General features: G+C 40.1%; 1 protein-coding gene across 2 annotated transcripts; it reads right to left on the reverse strand.

The window, feature by feature from the left end:
* Positions 1 to 604: 604 nt before the first annotated feature.
* On the reverse strand, positions 605 to 18523 carry LOC144655634 (uncharacterized). Of its 2 annotated transcripts, none has more exons than XM_078515931.1 (12): positions 18152 to 18523; positions 15280 to 16808; positions 14916 to 15018; positions 11838 to 12297; positions 11053 to 11087; positions 9125 to 9562; positions 8297 to 8331; positions 4869 to 6355; positions 3880 to 4129; positions 3474 to 3507; positions 1587 to 2261; positions 605 to 879 (listed from the first exon to the last, which is right to left on the reverse strand). In XM_078515931.1, the coding sequence occupies exons 1-12, from the start codon at positions 18474 to 18476 to the stop codon at positions 686 to 688; spliced, it is 5565 nt and encodes a 1854-aa protein (XP_078372057.1). In that variant the 5' UTR covers positions 18477 to 18523; the 3' UTR covers positions 605 to 685. The 2 variants fall into 2 exon arrangements, with proteins under 2 accessions (XP_078372057.1, XP_078372048.1); XM_078515922.1 differs by having other exon boundaries at positions 4869 to 6388.

Genomic DNA, 18523 nt, shown 5'->3' on the forward strand with positions numbered 1-18523 from the left:
ACAAGGCCAGGTCATATGGAGGGAAGAGAATTGAGAGGTATTTTGGAGCACCCACCGAGTGGGATGGGGGAGCGGGGGACAATATATCACTTCCCTTTACTAGTTCCTAAACTAAGTAAAGTCTGTGTCCGAGCCATGAGACTCATACAGCCGGAGCTTATCCCGGTTTCCGTAGCATTAAGCGACTAGGAGTATTGTTACTCCCCCCTGGATGGGATGCTAGTCCATCGCAGGGTTACCCCCCAGCAGTAAATTCGCCGGTACCCATTTATACACCTGGGTGGAGAGAGGCACTGTGAGAGTAAAGTGTCTTGCCCAAAAACACAACGCACCGCCCCGGCCAGGCCTCGAACCCGGGCCGTTCGCCTCGGAGTCGAGCGCGCTAACCATTAGGCCACCTCGCCTCTCAGTTCCTATACTAGGCCTCTATTTTGGCCACGGTCAACTTGTTTCGGGTCACATGGTCCGAGCAAAAAACCGGATACGTCACCGAAGCGGGTAGTGACGTCAGTAATACCGTGAAGGTCTCTAGGATAAAACAGGCGTACAGGAACTAGGCAATTACTTCCCCAAAGTTTACGAACATAACTTTTTCTAACACCTCAACGTTTCGATACAACTTTATTGCTGAAACGAAATTACAATGAATGTGTTCTACTTGCTTGAAAAATGCATTATTTTTTTTTTAAATTTGATTGCAATGGGACCATTCTGCAAATACGATAGGATCACTCAAAATATTGGCCACAACTGACGCCGCCATGACACTAGCAAAAACTCTCCACTCTTCACTGGCAGGTTGACTGCCATCTGCAAAGTCTTTGATGCCCTTTATAAGAACCCATTCTGTCTTCAGGTCATGGGCTGCTGCAAAAATCCCTGAAATAGAAAAACAATGTGCTTACGTTGGTAAACGATTAGTATCTAATAGCTTGTCTATTTGGATTTTAAACGTGAACTAATGTAACCCTTAACTTTTTGGCAGGGCTCAAGAAGGGTGCATCTTGCCTAACAAAAGAAGTTTTGTGGATTCTAACCACACGTTTCTTCCTCTTTGAATTTAGCGAAATAAACTAATGCGTAAAATACATTCTGTGGAATTTGCTCCAATCTATCATTATTGAGTGTCAAAAAGCGCGGAGGCGTGAACATCGGGGAGCGTGGCTTCAGAGCCGAAAGTACTTATGGTTTTTTAAAGATCTTCAAATGTAATTTGTGGTTTTGTTTCCTGGTTGGTTGATAAAGAGCGCTTAACATGGCAAGATGTATGTCTTGAACGTAAGTTATCTTTTGCTTTTGCTTCTTAAACAAAAACTAAGTGTTACGCCCAAGTAAAACACTATCCATGATCGAGAAATTCAACAAAACATAGCCAATTGTTCTTTTCAGTCAATGCTTCTTTCAATACAGAATATCTCGGACATTGTTTACAATCAGAGGACTCGGTAGTATTATTGTTTAACAACTATAGCTAATGCAAAGAGAACAAAACGAAAAACCATTTGCCTAATCTTTGTAACGAGCGAATTTTTATCTGGTCACAAATCACTTACAGCAAACGTCTAACACATTATTTACACTCTAACCTTCGCCTTCCCTCTCAATTGCAATTGCATCAGGATATTGTTGGATCGTGTCTTCACTGATCACCTCTGGACTACTCAGAAATTCACCGTCACAGTGTACTCTCACTTCTAGAGCATCCGGTTTTGCTAAAGGTGCTTTCCAGCCATCAGCTGCATGTCTGATGAGGGTGCCAATATCTCTGCTTGCAGGGGTTTTGTGGGTTGGTGTCATTAACCTTGAAGACACGACTACATCTCCTAGTTTGACTTTTCCACGATTCAATCCACTGCAGGCACCAACAGAAAAGACAGACTTAGGTCTCAGTATCCTAACTGCATTTTTGACAACAGTTAAAGAACCACCAGGAACTGCAGAACCTTTGCAGCACTTCATTAATGCAATCTTCATCTTCCTCGTACTACCAATGGTGCTGCCCATGGAGCCGAACAACACATAACCAATGTCTTTGCGGTAACTCTTAACGGGTTCTTCCAGGTAGCGAAAAAATCCTAAGAACTCACAATCTTCCACTGTCAACAACAGAAAGTCAACTGGAAGTTCAACATCATTCCAACTTTTATTGCATGCCTTTGGAAGTTCGCTTAACTTTGGGACCTCAAAATTCAGACGGGGTGGGTTGCCATTGTAGTCCTGTGAGCCATCGATATCTCCCTTGCTGGTTTCATTTTTTGTGGCTAAAAGGAAGACAAACATGGTTTTAAAAAGCCTACAGATCATTTAACCATAATCAAACGACAACAATTTGCCTGAAAAAGCAAGAAAAGTACTTTGAAGATAGTACAGCAATTGTGAATTTGGCTGGGGAATAAAAAAAAATTACCTCTTCTTGCCGTTTTTTCCGGTTAGGTACTTGTGTGTATTATAGTACGTTACTCATTAATATAGTAGTGTGTGTATACTGAGGGAGTTAAACTCCACCCTAACCTTACAAACCCTACCCTACCCTAGGGTATATTAACGTATAACTGCACGGTAACTTTTTATCTTTGATTGCTGTCAGAAGTTTTTAGCTCACAACTCTTTTTTTAACGCTTGCCATTTCGTCTACTAGCATGTTGTGGAAGTAGAAGGCTCTTTCCCCCAAAACGTAAGAGGCTGTGTCTGTAAAACCGGTCTGGTCGATCTGGCTTTAAAAATCGATTTCGCTTATTTCTTGTGTGTTGCAAGACGTCTTTCATGAACTTTTACTAAAATCACAATTCGCTTGTTCGGATCATTCATGTTTTTGGAGGGGATTTTTAAGTGTTTTTATTATTATTTTTTTTATTTTTTTTTATTTTTATTATAATTTTTCTTTTTATTTGTAATATATTTACTCAATGATTTTGTAAATTATTATTTTTAGAAGTAGGGCCAGTGAGCAGCACATGTAAGGGAAGTACTTATTCTCTCCTACGCGTTTCGTATGGCTGGCGCAAACTATATTAGGTAGCCTTATTACGCAACCAAGTATGTCTGCACATATACCTTAAAACAAACTGATTTCTATTTCGTAAAAACATCAAATGGGACTAGCGATGTGCGTTTAAAAACCACGTGGATATGTGTTTAGGAAACAGACGGGCCTACAATTTTCAATGAAACAGGCTGTGGGCGTTTTAAAAACCATTTTTGAAAAATAAAAATGTTTTTTTTTTCATCGTTAAAAGTTTTTTGTGCGATAAAGACTGCTAACTGCCACTTGTCTACCACTGAAATGGGCAATCTTCAAATCTTTCCAGGCTTTACATGTTTAACCATCATAACCCAAACAGGCTTGGACATACATAGTGGATAGAACATTTTCTGTTTATCAACTCCTTACCCAAAGCCCGCGAACTCCATTTCCCTTTATAAGGTTATGAACGTACAAAACGTACATGTATAGAAAACTACAGAAAACTCACCAGGCTGTTCTTGAGAGGTTTTGTACTTCAAGACCTGAAAAAGAACTAGGTATTTAACCTTCCCAGTATAAAATAAGTCTGACAACAGTATTACATTAAGACTGCCAACAGACCATTTCGGCACGGCGAATAAAAGATCTGAAATTACAAAAAGTGCGAGTGCGAGAGAGACGAAAAACTCTTTTCCTGCCCAAGGGGTCCCTGGGAACTGGTCAGCGATCCCCTGTATTTCTGTCTGCTAACATTGTGCTTGGTAGGTGTCTGCGGTACACATGGTGCAACAAAGGAGGTTAAAGCCCAACTAGTACATTTATAAAGGGCAAGTTGCAAGTTGCTCTGTAAGACAATTGGCGTTTAAACCACATGCCATCATCAAAGCTTGATTTACTGGATTTATTGCACTGACCTGAATCCACGTCAGAGGTAGGCGCAGGTCAGGGCCTTTGGCATCTGTACAGCAGAAGGGTGAGTCACCCACTGAAACGTAGTGAGCGCAGTCGTCATCGTTACAATCACGTTTCTGATGCCGAAAACACTTTTTAGTTTTGGGGCCCACTTTACCAAGGCATAATCTGCATTGGCCACAGAACTTCCAAGACACCAAACGCAGCCAGTGACACTCTCTTTTCAGTCTACTTAGGCTCTCCTCGAGAAATCTATAGAAGTCGGTGAAACAACCAATTACAAACACTATTATATAAGCGAGAAGGTGTGACCAGCGACGTGAACCACTCAGTAAGATTTATCATGATCGGGATTAACCAATATTTCAATTGGTTTTTTTTTAAATTTTACTACAAGAATAAATGAGGCTCCTTCGGGAGATGATGAAGACTTCCTAATAATTATAATCGAAACAGATGCGGAGACCACTTAATGCTTGTGACTTCAAGGTCGGTGGTTTTTCACGTAATTTAAGGAACATATTCAAGAAAATAAATTTCTTGAGGTGATAGCAGAGGGGGTACTACCTGGTTCACGACCAATGCTCAAGCTAAGGTATGGTGAGATTATAAATTTTCAGGGCTGACATCAACGGAAGATCATGTATCGCAGGGCCAAACATAGGTAGCAGTGGGATGCATTTACTTCTAAATAGAACCATAAAACGTGATCTCCCCATTTGGAATGAGAAGCTTTGATAGTTTTAGATTATAAACTTAGTTACTAAGCAATCAGATTATTTTTCTTATGCAATTGAGAATAAATAATACACATTTTGTGTTTTTTTTTTTCAAAGCTACAAATTGTACTCGTTGCGCTCGTGGTATTTTGCCAGCCTGTTAAAACTTTACTCGTGCTATTTATTTTAAATAATTTTGCACTTGAAATGTTGTCAGTGATGCACATACAACTTTGTCAATATCTTAAAAAATCAACCTCAATCATATTCACCTGAACACTTCAGCGCAAATCGTTGGCGTCGTATGTACTGGGTCTGAGTCTTGGTCCATCGCCCAAATGTGAACCTTGATGACACTTTTGTAGCAGACGAGACCCAGACACGTCGATTCTCCAACAACAAACCGAGCTGCATTAGCAAAAAGTCGTTGCTGTTTACAGCTGGTTCTTGATGCAGCCCACTCACCAAAAAGAACAAGTAGTCTGGAAAACAGCCCTGATGGAACGTAGTTGGAGTCGAATGTGATGTACACAGGTTGGGAACTGTTAATTGCTGGGAGGGGTATCAGATTTTCTTCTGGCTCTGCTGTCAGCATGCAAGGGACCAAGTAAACAGTCTCGTCGTCCTCTCCCTTACATTGACAAAGAAGATTAAATTTCTTCATAATGAAGAGAAGAGAATCTTTGATGTTACAAAGCTTCAGGTTACTGCATGCATAATCAAGAAGCTCAGGATCAAGAATGCCTTTCTCTCCAAGGTCTTTGCGAAGCAAACAAATGGCCAGTCCCTCGTCTTTTTTCTTTTTGACTGACACGATCGTACAGAGTACACTGATAAGCCATTGTGGGTCCAGTACAACCAGTCCATCCAGATTATCAGCACGGTCATGGTTGACTATTGTTCCACGATCTTGTAAAAAATCTAAAAGGTGTCCAAAGTCATCTTCCTCTTTCAGTTGGCAGATTTTATCAACGATTTCCAGCTTGAATCGTCTTCTTGTCATATACTTTGCTCCTTTCTTGGCTTGTTGGTAGACCTCGTTTTCAACCTGAAGCCATTTTAAAGGAAATTTGACTTTCGTTTGGGGCATGGCGTCTGCCACTTCTATTATCTTCTTACGCAAGCTAATGATACGTGGATCTTCTTGGCCATGGGGTTGACCAGCTTTGGTGTTATCTACATTTGAGGTTGCGACAACGCATCGGCTTAAAAGTCTTGCATTGTGGCAAAGGGTGTCTTTGAAAATTTGAATCGTTTCATCGGGATCGTTATCTACACAGTCAGAATGTGTTCCAACGAGGATCACAGGGGGTAATTCTTCACTCCCAGAAAGCCTCAAGGAGTTTACCAAGTCCAGCCACCTCATAATGTGATCTAAGTTGGTGTCATTACGGTCTGGAGCTTGAATCACAACCTCTTCCTGACAATCCTCTTTAACCTGACACGGGGCTATGGCAGATAGATTTTTTGTAAGGTCGACAACCAAGAGATGAACTGATTCAGGCGACATGAAGATAGGATGAATGGCACGATAAACAGCTTGACCAGCAAAATCCCAAATAACTGGCCAAATTCCTTCTTGGTTAGTAGTGTCTTTTTTATCGAGATTTTCTGCCACAATACCGGATATTTCATCTGGGACCTTCTCTTCCTGTGCTGCTTTTTCATCCTTTTCCTTTTCTTCGAGTTTTTCTGCCACGATACCGGAAATTTCATCTGAGGGAAGGACGATTTTGTCACCTAGAATGTTGCCGTTCTTCTGCACAGGGAAAGCGTTGTGGTGTGTTGAAATTTAAAGAAAACAGATATACATTTACATTAGAGGCGACGGAAAACATTCAATCTAGTTTCATTCACATTAAGTATATTTCCTTTCATTACGGTATATCCATTTCCCTAAGGCAAAGCTCAAATTTACGGACTTAGATTTGCACAAGTAAGGCAGTTTTCGTTACGGTACGTTTATGTCATTTATAAAAAGCAGGCGATGGGTGCAGAAGCAATGGTGGAATGTTTGGATTGTTTTCACATGACGTCATCAAGCACAAAAAGTCCAAAACTAAAGAGACCCTTAAGCTTTTATCCATATCAGGGATAAGATGCACAAAACTTTCAGCTCAAAAGCGGCCTTAGATCGGAAACCAGCGCATTTTGAATTTCAGGATAATGACAGTGCGTGACATGAGGTTACGATTGTGTTTGTCAAAAATATGTTTAAATCTTGTGAATTTTAGCCATTCGAGAAGTAAAAGTAGCATTAAAATGTTCATGTAAGTGTTTGTTAGTCAAGAACAGATAACTAGTGGTCAGGATAGCCAATTTGAGCCTCTCTATGGGTACCCACGGTTTTCGTTTTCTTCGCAATTGTTTTTGCAAATCTTCGTTTTTAGGACTGAATTTTGAATTCAGGAAGTTTAGTAGCCAGCCCAGCTTCTCTCACACGGTTGGTTGGTTGGTTGGTTAGTCCATCAGCTGTAAACTTTTTGATTTTGATAATAGAAGTAAAAGTGTAGCAAGGCGGCCTTTTAAGGATTTACAAGGAAGACAAAAAACAAAGAAACAAAATGCAGCTGACAACTATGTGTGGAAAGTACTCGACCGCCGAAAAAGTGGAAGTGGACACTGAGAGCCACAAAAGTGATGTACCGATCGATCTCTTTCGTTTATATATGTTATTATCATTATTAGGCTAGCGTCGTACATGGAGGATCGCGGAGCATTCGAAAAATAAATCTGGTTTTACACAAGCTTTATCAAAAGATCTATCTAGAAACCAGAGCGATGGCTTAAATCGAGTACGTCGCTGCTTGTTCGCAAGAAAATAAAAAGGTTTCAGATGTAAAAGCACAAGTACATTTTTACCTGAATCAGTCTATATATATGTTCTGATATATTTATTTATAGCGTTATTACTTTACGGCTTACATGTAAATGCTTTTATTCTGCAATACATACCTACGGAGCGATGTAATAAACAAACCGTTTTAGTGCTACGGGTAAAAAAAAAAAAAAAGAAAACATCCTAACACCTCTAAGATTTGAACTCACAACATTTGGCTCCCAATCCTGATACCTACACGAGTGTGCTAATCAGACATGCTAAGTCAGATGAGACGAATATATTTTCTATCTTCTATCTTATATCAATATATTTTATATAAATGTAATCGGCGGAATGCAATGGACGTACATTCCGCCGATTATCTCTTATCATCTTTCCTTATTTCTTCTTTTTTAATTGCATCAAAAATATTGGTGTACCGCCGAAGTACACCAATATGGCGATTCCACACTAGGCTCTGTAAATTTGTGCAAAACGTTTGACGAATATCTGAAGTTTGGAATAACACACAAACCTGAAAGTTAGAGAATATGACGTTTTCTTGAGTTCACTCACTAAATAGTTTTCTAATTTGTACTTTTGTTGCGTGACAGTGAAAACGATCTATTGGGGGCACAACTGCATTTTTAAATTTTCGTAATATTTGAGACAATATCTGTGGTCACACTACGCACTTTAACCATAGAAAACAAAAATTTTGAAGTGTGACCGATTTTGCCCGAGTTACATTACCTAACGAAAATTTTATCTTACGGAGCGGTATGTCAAGAGGACAATAGCCAGCTAAGGGACGCTTGACAGTGTCTTTCTTTATCTTATACAGCTATTATGACTAGTCCGATGCAGTTATGTGCTTACCTCCGTCTCCTGGTTTATATCCAGTGCTGAGTGTTCTAAAAAAAAACAAATATAAATTTCATTATGTACTGCACGTCTTACAATAAAATGTACTGTACATGTCCAAACCACGGTCACGGTTCTTATTTCTGTTAAAAGAATGCGAGCGAAATTGACGAAGTGGAATCCCCTTTTTTCGAAATTCTTGTAACTTGAGCCAAAAACACTTTCCTTTAGATTTGCTTCACTCAGTCGAACACTGCAGTTTAACATTCTGTTTTTATCGAACTCATGGTTTCTCATATCAGTTTTTGTTTCCTTATCAGATACAATGTAAAACGCGCGCGCATGCTCATCTCACAACGATTAATCCGGAAGCTGAAAAAAACTCGAAAGGAACAAGAGGAGAACCCAGACACGAAGCAAAAAGCTTTCAATATCCTTGAGTGTACTTCCCAGTGACTTCCTCAATGTTTTAGTTCTTTCCACTACCGCCTCGAGGCCATGATTGAATGATTGAATTGTTAAAATTCTAAATTAAAACGAATATATATAAAAGTTAAAGAAACTCGTTATAGATGTTCGTTAGATAGTTCATACCAGGAAGTCAATCATAAAAAGTTGATGTCATCAGTGTCGAAATGCTGTACAGTCGGGAGAGAGAGAGACCCTGGGAACGAGGTTGCAGTCGTTTCACAAATGAAACGTCGAAAGAGGCATTTAGCAATAATGAATGGCGCTGTATAAATACGATGGGAAATACGGTAAGCTGCGTCGCATACGTTACACTGCAAAGGTAGAACAAACAAGTAATTTACTTTAAGTAGTTTTATAGGAATTATTGCAAACCTGTTTCAGTGGCCGTTGTGATGTCAGGTTCACCATTTATTGGCCGAGCGGATGGTCCGTTTTCAGGTTTGTTAATTGAATCCTGTGGCTCATGTGTTTGTTGCAGTCGCATTGATTCTGTAATCAACTCCCGGCTAATGTACTCAGCACATTTGTGATGGTATGTAGTCGTTTCTTCTTGCATGATGGAATTCTTCCACGGCTGAAGACCAGCATATTTCAGGGGCTTGTGCATCTGTACGCCATCTGTACTTTCCTCATTGGCACTGAACTGCTCACCTCTTAGAGCTTTTCCGAGACTTGTCTTTCCAACGCGGTCCCGACCGATCAATGAAACTTTCACGCGCTTGTCAAATGTCTCGCCAGTTTCTAGAGCTCTTTGAAAAGCTGCCACGGCATTTTTTCCTCTAGCTATGACATAACTAGGGTGAATTGATTCTGATAAAAGAGAACGCAGTTGGAGTGAGTAACGTCTTTAAAATAACATTTGCTAGAAAAGTCGCATGCTATATAAATTAATATATACTGAGAATGTCGTCATCAAACTTGGGAAGCGAACAAAAAACAAAACACAAACAAAAGACAAAAATCCAACCTTGACGGGAAATAACAAAATTATTATGACGTCACCGTCGATGACGCCATGCCAAACCCGTAATATTTGTAGTTAATGAGACGTTAAGAGTAGTTAGAAGTTAGAAGTTTAAAACGGTCTGTCTGTCAAATATTTAAATATATGGCATTTTAAAATTTAAAGAATGCTTACCACAGAAATACACGTATTAACCCCCACGCCAACCCCCCAGATAAATATTTCCAAATTAATTTTTTTTTTATGTAAGCAATTTTACTTATGTTGCAGATTTGTTGCCCTACATCATAACAACAAGATAATAAAAAAAAATCCGAGTCCAGGTTTGTCCTGCACTTTTGGCACAAGGAAATGGATTTTGTGACGTCATAACAAGTGACGTCTGCGATATTATAATCGCTAAAATAATCGTTTTATAAGGAGACACCCAACATAGAATACATTTTTAGCGACGCCAAGCAATTTATTTTACCAAATTCTAAGTACTATTCTAAGTTCTTTAAATTGTTATAACTCTAGAACAATTTGTCATCGTGGGAAACGCATTTCGGTATAGTAACCTCTTACCCTTGCTCTTAGCCATATTTGGTGGTATGAAATGTATATGTGTGTATTATTCGTTTTGTGACGTCATTGATTGCCATTGATTGATTAACCTCTTACCCTTGCTCTTAGCCATATTTGGTGGTATGAAATGTATATGTGTGTATTATTCGTTTTGTGACGTCATTGATTGCCATTGATTGATTAACCTCTTACCCTTGCTCTTAGCCATATTTGGTGGTATGAAATGTATATGTGTGTATTATTCGTTTTGTGACGTCATTGATTGCCATTGATTGATTGTGACGTAATATTTGGACGTCATGAAACGGAATGCATTTTTGCAAAATAAAGAATTATAATTAAATATTTTATATTTTTTAATATTCTACAGCTTTACCCGTATCAACTGAGTGCACTAAACGAAACACTATGACGGGCATTTTGACCAATCTCGCCATTTTGGACTACAGAGCGAAAACATCTATTTTGTAGGCATGTTTTATGAATACAAGTCGAAATGTCAACATTGCTCTGGTACATCGTTTATATATAATACATAAAGCTTATAACTAAAATCATACCCAGAGGTGGCATTGACAAATTTTCAATCCATTACTATTAATTTCTATTGTTGCTCTTGGTATCTCTATCTCCGAGAATCGGACTAAACAGCCCTTCGCCTCAGGGACAGTAAACATTAGTGAATATTTACTTTATCCACCAAACGAAAACTGACCAAAGTGAAAAAAGAGCTCTTATCAAAAACTCAGTTTTTTTATAGAATACTCACCAGAATGTGGTTCTTCACAGGCACCATCCAAAGGTCTAAAAAAGAGAAAGGACCCCAGCAGAAACAAATCTTTTATGTTATAATAAGGTCATTTAACTGTTGATTTACGAACAACATAGCGTAAGTGATACGTTAATATTCACAATGTAGAGGCCACATGCACAATATTGGATAGCGGATCGGGATGCGCTGACGACTTCTTGTAACATGTCAACAGGCAGCCACCCTCCATTCGTTTCACCATGGAGACCAATAATGGCAGCACGATCGCTTTCCTGGACACTACCGTCGTAGGAAAGTCAGGCGCCTTGTCGCAAACGTTTACCGCAAGCACACAAACGAGAGTTAGCGTATGATTTATCAAAGTAGGTATAAACTCGAAAAGTTGATAAGAAAACAAGAACCAAAAACCGCAAACTTTGACAAATAGAGATTTGCTAGAACAAATCATATTAATTAAACTTTTCACAACTCAGCACTTCACCCAGTTCAATACGAGCCTGCAAACACAGCCGCCTCTCCGCGCTCCGATAGCGAATCTCTCTTCTCAAAAAAGCTCTGTACCGGGACGCTCCGACCCAACCCCTAACCCTTTTATATTCCATCCTGACAGAAAAGGCATCCCTTTTAGCCCTTGCCTGAGGCTCGGATTAAAATGAGTCTGAGTCGGGCCAAAAACGTTTTTACCCCCGCGAACATCAACTCTCTGTGTTATATTATCAGAATATTATTTTCGCGGTCAAACCAATTTATAGTTTTTAACAATATCAGTATGATCAACTTACTGTTGATTGGTCATTCCTTTCTTTTTTGGTTTTGCCTCTTTGCAACTCAGTCTCTCAAGCACTTCTGTTATTTTGTTCTGTGTGTCGGTGGTGATCTTATGCTGAGGGCCTAAAAGATCTGTTTGTATCTCCAGCGCTCTTTCAAGCTGCTCCAAAGCCGATGGGTATTCTCCTCGAATGACTAAAACATCGCTAAGAGAGACATGTGAGCGAGCAGTATCCTGATGGAATCCTAACAGCCTCTGTCTCAACTCAAGAGCTTCGCGGAAATACATTTCAGCCTGTTCAGCGTAGCCATCTTCCAGGTTTTCAGTCGCGAGGGTCTTGTACGAGTCAGCGATGTAGTGCACGATGGACGCAGTCCAGGGGTGGTCGCCAAGCTCTTTTTTGTACACTGGCAGAGTGTTCATTTTCCACAGTTCGATCGCTGTTTGTTGGTCACCACAAAGTTGATAGACATCTACGAGAATGGTTAACATGTTTATTATCAAAACAACCTGTAACACAAACGGCCAGAACACGAAGAGACTGAGTTTCAAGTCACATGATAAGATGAACCAGGCTTTTTTTGTTGTTGTTTTTAGTGAAATTTAACCAAAGTATTCTCGAGCGTTTTTCATTTGATAACAGGGCCGGGTTGTTCAAAGCACGATTAAGCTAATCCTCGATTAGCGTGATTTTTGATTTCAGTTTTTTAGCTTTTCAGTGAAGTTTTCTGTTTATATTTTCTGTCCTCCAGTTTTGACGTGAACTGAACTCAAACTCCACGAAACATAAGCAATAGAAACAATTGTGTACTAGAGGAATTCAATCCTCGGTCGACGTTTAATCCTGGGTTAGTGGTAATCGGCTTTTGAACAACCCGCCCCAGGTCGAAAACGTAAAGTACATCAGATTGGGTTTTGTTAAAGGTGACCGCCAAATACCGTTTTGGCAGTTTAATAACGAGTAAGGAAAAATGCTCTGCCATCTGCGATCGGGTGGATTATATGAAAACCAACCTTTAGTGAACATTGGTGTAACGTTTATTTCTTTAGTCGAGGAAAGCACTCAACTATATGCTTTTTCACTTCTTCGAGATGGCTCATTCTGCAATTCTCATCATAGTAAATTATTTAACCTTATCAGTCACTTTCCCACCAACAATATGCATTAATGCGGTGTTACACAGGACAATTTGCAACAACGATTTTTTGCGCATCCATTTGCGCAACGCAAGATGAAGAATATTTAGAAAGTTGGCTCGTGTAATAGGGTGTTCGATTTTTTCGCGCAACATTCTTTGGGTAGCAAGTGAGAAGACTGTAATCCATGGTTACGCTCCGACAAATGATGCTGATCCTTAGCAAAAAGACATCTTCTATGAAACTCTTCAAGCTGAATGGAAATACTCCATCACAAGACCTCCTGATTGTTATGGGTGATTTAAACGCTATGGTTGGAACAGTCAACACAGGCAATGAGAGAGTCATGGGAAGGCATGGCTATGGTAATTTGTGAAAGGTTGGTGGAGCTGTGCGGTATAAATAATCCTAAAATTGGAGACACCTTTTGTCCGTACAAGGACATACACAAGATCTCTTGGAACTCTCCAAACAGGCGCGACAAGTCCCAAATTGACCATCTTCTCATCAATGGAAAATGGAGACGATCTCTGCAAGATGTACGTGTGAGAAGGGGCGCTGACGTTGGGAGTTATCATCATCTTGTTACTGCTATGGTTCAATTGAAGCTACTGCGCTCTAGAAAACCACATGTCACCAGAGGCGCTTTGATGTATCCAAGCTCAAGAATTATGACACAAGGAACCAGTTCTGTATAGAATTACGTAACAGGTTTGAGACTCCTGAAGAAAAAAACGCCGGTACAGCTAATGAAGGCTCACTCACACCAGAATGGGACAAGATCGTCAAGATTTATCATACTGCTGACACGTCTACCCTTGGTTATAAGCAGAAATCCAACAAAGAATGGTTGAGTACGGAAACCTGGGATTCTTTTGCAGAGAGGAATAGAGCAAAGCGCAAAATTATGGGGGCCAGGTCTACTCGCCTAAAAGAGAACTTACAAGCTCAGTACAGTAAACTCAATGCCAAAGTGAAGCCATCAGCTAGAGGAGACAAAAGAGGATTTGTTGAGAACCTCGAAACAGAAGCAGAGGCTGCTGCTCAGAATCAGGAGCAAGGCACAGTTTACAGAATCACCAAGCAAATCTGTGGAGGTCAACGGACAGGGAAGGCACCGATCTGCAGCAAGCAAGGGGCATTACTAACAACTGAGAAGGAACAGGAGGAACGATGGGCGGAACACTTTCAGGAAGTACTTAACAAGGAGGTCCTAGAGAAGCCAGCTACTGCTCAGGATGCTGAGGAAGTATTGAAGCACCCACTAAAGAAGAGATCGTGGAATCCATTAGAAATCTTAAGAATGGTAAAGCACCTGGTAAGGACCAGCTTAATGCTGAGCTCTTTAAATGTCATCCAGAGCTTGCAGATATTACTCCCAGTCTTTGCTAAGGTGTGGAATGGTGAGGGGATACAAAGTGACTGGAGCAAAGGGGACATCATGCCAATTCCTAATATAGGCACACTGTCTGACTGTAATAATTGGCGGGGTATCACTCTTTTATCCTTACCAAGTAAAATCTTCTGTTAAGGTTATTGTGAAACGTCGAACAAGTCCGGCATTAAAAAAGACCGAGGCTGTTCAGAACACATTTTCTATTTGAGAAATATCATTGAACAGTGTCATGAAATTCTATCGATTTCCAGAATGCTTTTGATAGCGTCATTATTTGTTAGGTGGCATTTTTATTTTGCCAGTATGAATGTTAGTGCCAATAGGAAACGGAATTGTCTAAATTAACGTGACTTATATTGGCTCGAACCTTCAAACTCGCACAGAATAACAGTCTTTTACTGAGAAAATCAATGCCACATAACAAATAAGAATGTTTTCACTCAGTGCATTGATTTTCCTAGTAAAAGACTGTTATTCTGCCAGTTGCAAGGTTAAAGCCAACAGGAAACGGAATTCTAAATTACAGTGGCCTTGCCCTAGTAGACGCCATTTACTCACTTCCAAGATCACAGTAACCAGCAGCGACATACAGTGGAACTCCTAGATCTTTCCTCATTGCGATACCATGTTTGACTAACGAACGGCCCTTTTCTTCTTCTCCCTACAAAAGAACGACCTCTCGCTAGTTAGCATCTCAGTGTTTCTACAAAAACCTCCCTTACTACTCTTCAAAAGTATTCAAAACCAACAAAAAAAAGGAAACCGAAAAGATCCTGCAAGGGGCACGGGTTACGGCTAACCGCCGTTATTTCCCGCAGAGAACTGTTAGTGGTACTGCACTTCAAGCTAGTTCTAGTTGAGCTGCAAATATAGTAAAAATCAACCATTCTAGTTGCGCTGTTAATAAAACAAATCGTCTTACCCGCAACAAATAACACAAGCCGAGTTTGCTGATTGTGTGCGCATTCGTCTCACACTTCTGTTCTTCCTCTGGTAATGTCTTGCGGATATCATGCGCCTCCTGAAACACCTCAAGCGTTTCCCGGTTGCCCTCTGGGTCGTCCTTGATTTGGCCCAGGTTACAGAGACGAAGAAAACCAAGAGAATTTAAACTGTCCGCTTGTCTCTTCTTATCGCCAAAAAACATGGCAATGCTGCAACACTTTCGATACAGTGTAGTACACTGATTTGGCGGCGATAAAACGTTAGCCAAAAAACTCAGTACTTCAGGACTGTTAGCGGTGTCTAAGGCTAATGAGGTTATTCCTTTTTGATATGCATCACTAGTGTCCTTTAAACAGTTTTTCAATGCTTCCATAATATTCACTTTTTGTTCCCTAAATATTTTGACGGCAGCAAATGCTGAATTCTTGCTGATGAAGTTTTTACTTAATCTTTTCAACAGCTCTAGGTAATGGCAGTTGAACTTGTGCTGAGCAGCGCAACCTACATCCGCCATGTTTAATGATTCTCTCTCCGCTCTGCAGAAAGCATGAACTGGAGGAAAAAGGCTGATCTTCCCATCGTTTTCTCCTACAAGAAGACCTTTTGTGACCAACTGAATTTTCATAGCGCTTAGTCTCTGCTGGTTTTCAACATTTTCAAAAAGAAACTGAATGTCTGCGGCGGAGAAAGATGATGGAAAAACAGAAAGAAAGACGATGTACTTTTTTAAGTCCGCAGTCAATTTTTTAATAAACCTGCCTAGTTCATGGTAAACGTCTTTTGCATAGAACTTGAGGAATTCTATGGGGTTGTCTCTTAGGTCTCTGATTAAGATTTCGGAATTGAAACCTTCGGTTAGTAAGACAGCACAGTTGATGAGAAGCAACGGTACGCCACCGCAAAGCTCGCAAATTTCTTTAACATGCCCTTCAGGGCAACTTGCAACCAACTTTTGAAGTAATTTAGTGGATGAGTCGACGTCCAAAGGCTTAAGATGAACTTTGTGTATGTCTGCTGAAACAAATCCTACATCTTCTCGAGTAGTGATCATTAGCTGAACTTTTGGTGCGTACTTCACCAGCCATTCAGCAAAGTCATCAAAGTTCTTTCCTTGTATATCTTCTGTGTTGTCGAGTACAATAACAGTGTCTTCTTGGAGCTCCGATAGTTTGCGCTTCGCCTGCGATACCAGATCGACGCTTACGGACCAGCGCCAACTACTTAAACGATCTAAGATTACACCACAGATATCAATCAGCCTGTCCTGCCTTTCGACGTATATAACGTTCAGGCAATCTTCTCTCTGCAACAACTGGCTTGCACGAATCGCAACTTGCGTCTTGCCCATTCCCGGCGGAGAAACTACGACCACCATGCGAGATGAATCTGTCCGCAGCTTCTTTATGATGTTTTCTACGTCTGCATCCCTCCCTATAAAGTGTTTTGTTAGACAGGGAAGAATTCCAGGTCTACCCACTCCGGGTGAAGATGGTGACCCTGGGAGAACTGAAATGAAAACATGAGCGAAATGCGGATATATTAAAGAGCTGAATGTTGAGGGACCTGTAAGTAGGCCGCTATAGCGAAAGTAATAAGATTGTTATGACCCGGGCAGAACTGTAGGTCGGATAGTGAGGGGGTGAGGGGGTGGTAAGGGTTTGGGCCTTGGAATATTTTATAAAACTTCGTAGTCCCGGCATATTTTGGTGAATTTTAAAATATCACTCCCGGCATTTAACCCAAATACCCGTTGACACCTAACTTTTCTGTATTTTTCTGTACACAGGCTACAGTTAACCCCGGCCCTCTTTCCTATTTCTGCTGAAAAGTTAACCCATCTCCCTCTACCTCCCTTTCTTTCACTCCCTTCCTGTCAAGTTAAAAATTTGCAACTGGCCTAGTTGTTGGATACGACTGGCTCGAGCTCCGACACAACGAAGTTATTAGTAAATTAATCAATAACTACAAAACTAAAATAGGGACACCTAGAAAGCTCGTGTTCGGTGTTCTTGATGTGATTATGTTTTTGTTTAATATGAGATAATAAAACGTAAAAAGGTGTAAAAAATAAAATATTCGCCCAAAATACTATTCAAGAAAATATGGTGATTTGATTTTTTTGTGTGTGTGTTATTTAATTAATTTGGTTTTTATAGTGGGAAACTATAAGAAAAGTACCAAATTGGTTCACAGATTATACGTCTCTTACAACCCTAAAGTCTGTCGGATCTACATCAGAACTTCATTCCCCTCATCTCCCATTTTGCATGACACATAAATGATGGGAAAATAAATGGCGTGACTTTAACAGCGTGACAATCACAAACTGGATACAGACACACGCCAGACGACAATTAATTATTATGCACATAAACATGAAGTAAATCAAACAATAATGCGAACTGAAGCCATTTTTTAAAACTTCTCCACTCTGATCATTTTGGCTTTTGTGTTGGTGATTTTTAGAGTATTCAGCGATTCACAAAGGCAAGAGGATGTAACTTTCTCTGTTTAAACAAGTTCTAAAGTTTCTTAAATTCTCGCAAAACCCGAAAGACTGCTTTCGAGAATTGAGCCTAGTACCGAAAAATCTACTGTTGTAATAAATTTATGTCACTAACAGTATTTACTTCGAAAAGCCGGGATATATGCCAGTTTGACATACATTACTGAGTCATTAATGATGTAAAATGCAAAATACAACAACAAAGGACATGGCACGGTGTCTTTTGATCGCGCGCGCGATCAATAACAAACAGCTCACGGTCATGTGAGCAACAGCATTCAGGATAATTTGGTCACCTAAAAGGTCTTATTCACAACAGATAACAAACTTATTACATTCTTACCTCTGTCCCTGATCATATCGGCCAGCCTGATATTCCCAATATTGTCCAGAAGCCATACCAAGTACGAGACATTTTCCGGCCATATTTTACCCTTTTCTCGGAGGAAGTTAACAAAGTGCAGTGGTTCCTTGATTCGATCAAGCCGTCCTCTCGGTAAATTGTTGTTTGGTTCCTGGCACAGAAATTTCATTTCTTTAAGTTCTTCTTCCGTTATTTCGTCAGCAATGGTGACCAAGAAAGCGTTGAATTCTTCGTAATTTGAAACAGTTCGTAATGAATTCAACGCCATGCTTGCCGATCGATCAACCAGAACGCGTTTTTGCATCCTTGATGTATGTTTTCAGGAACAATGGGTACTCAATATCCATAGGT

This window comes from Oculina patagonica, chromosome 1 (genome assembly GCF_052425735.1).
Source record: "Oculina patagonica isolate OP01 chromosome 1, crgOcupat, whole genome shotgun sequence".
Classification (NCBI taxonomy): domain Eukaryota; kingdom Metazoa; phylum Cnidaria; class Anthozoa; order Scleractinia; family Oculinidae; genus Oculina; species Oculina patagonica.

Coding starts and splice junctions, on each gene's coding strand:
- LOC144655634 (XM_078515922.1), bottom strand. CDS start 18,476: ATGCAAAAACGCGTTCTGGTTGATCGATCGGCAAGCATGGCGTTGAAT. Junction 12,298..14,915: donor TGGTTACTGTGATCTTGGAA/GTGAGTAAATGG, acceptor CCATTCTCGTAG/ATGTCTATCAACTTTGTGGT. Junction 6,389..8,296: donor ATATAAACCAGGAGACGGAG/GTAAGCACATAA, acceptor TGTTTTCTTTAA/ATTTCAACACACCACAACGC.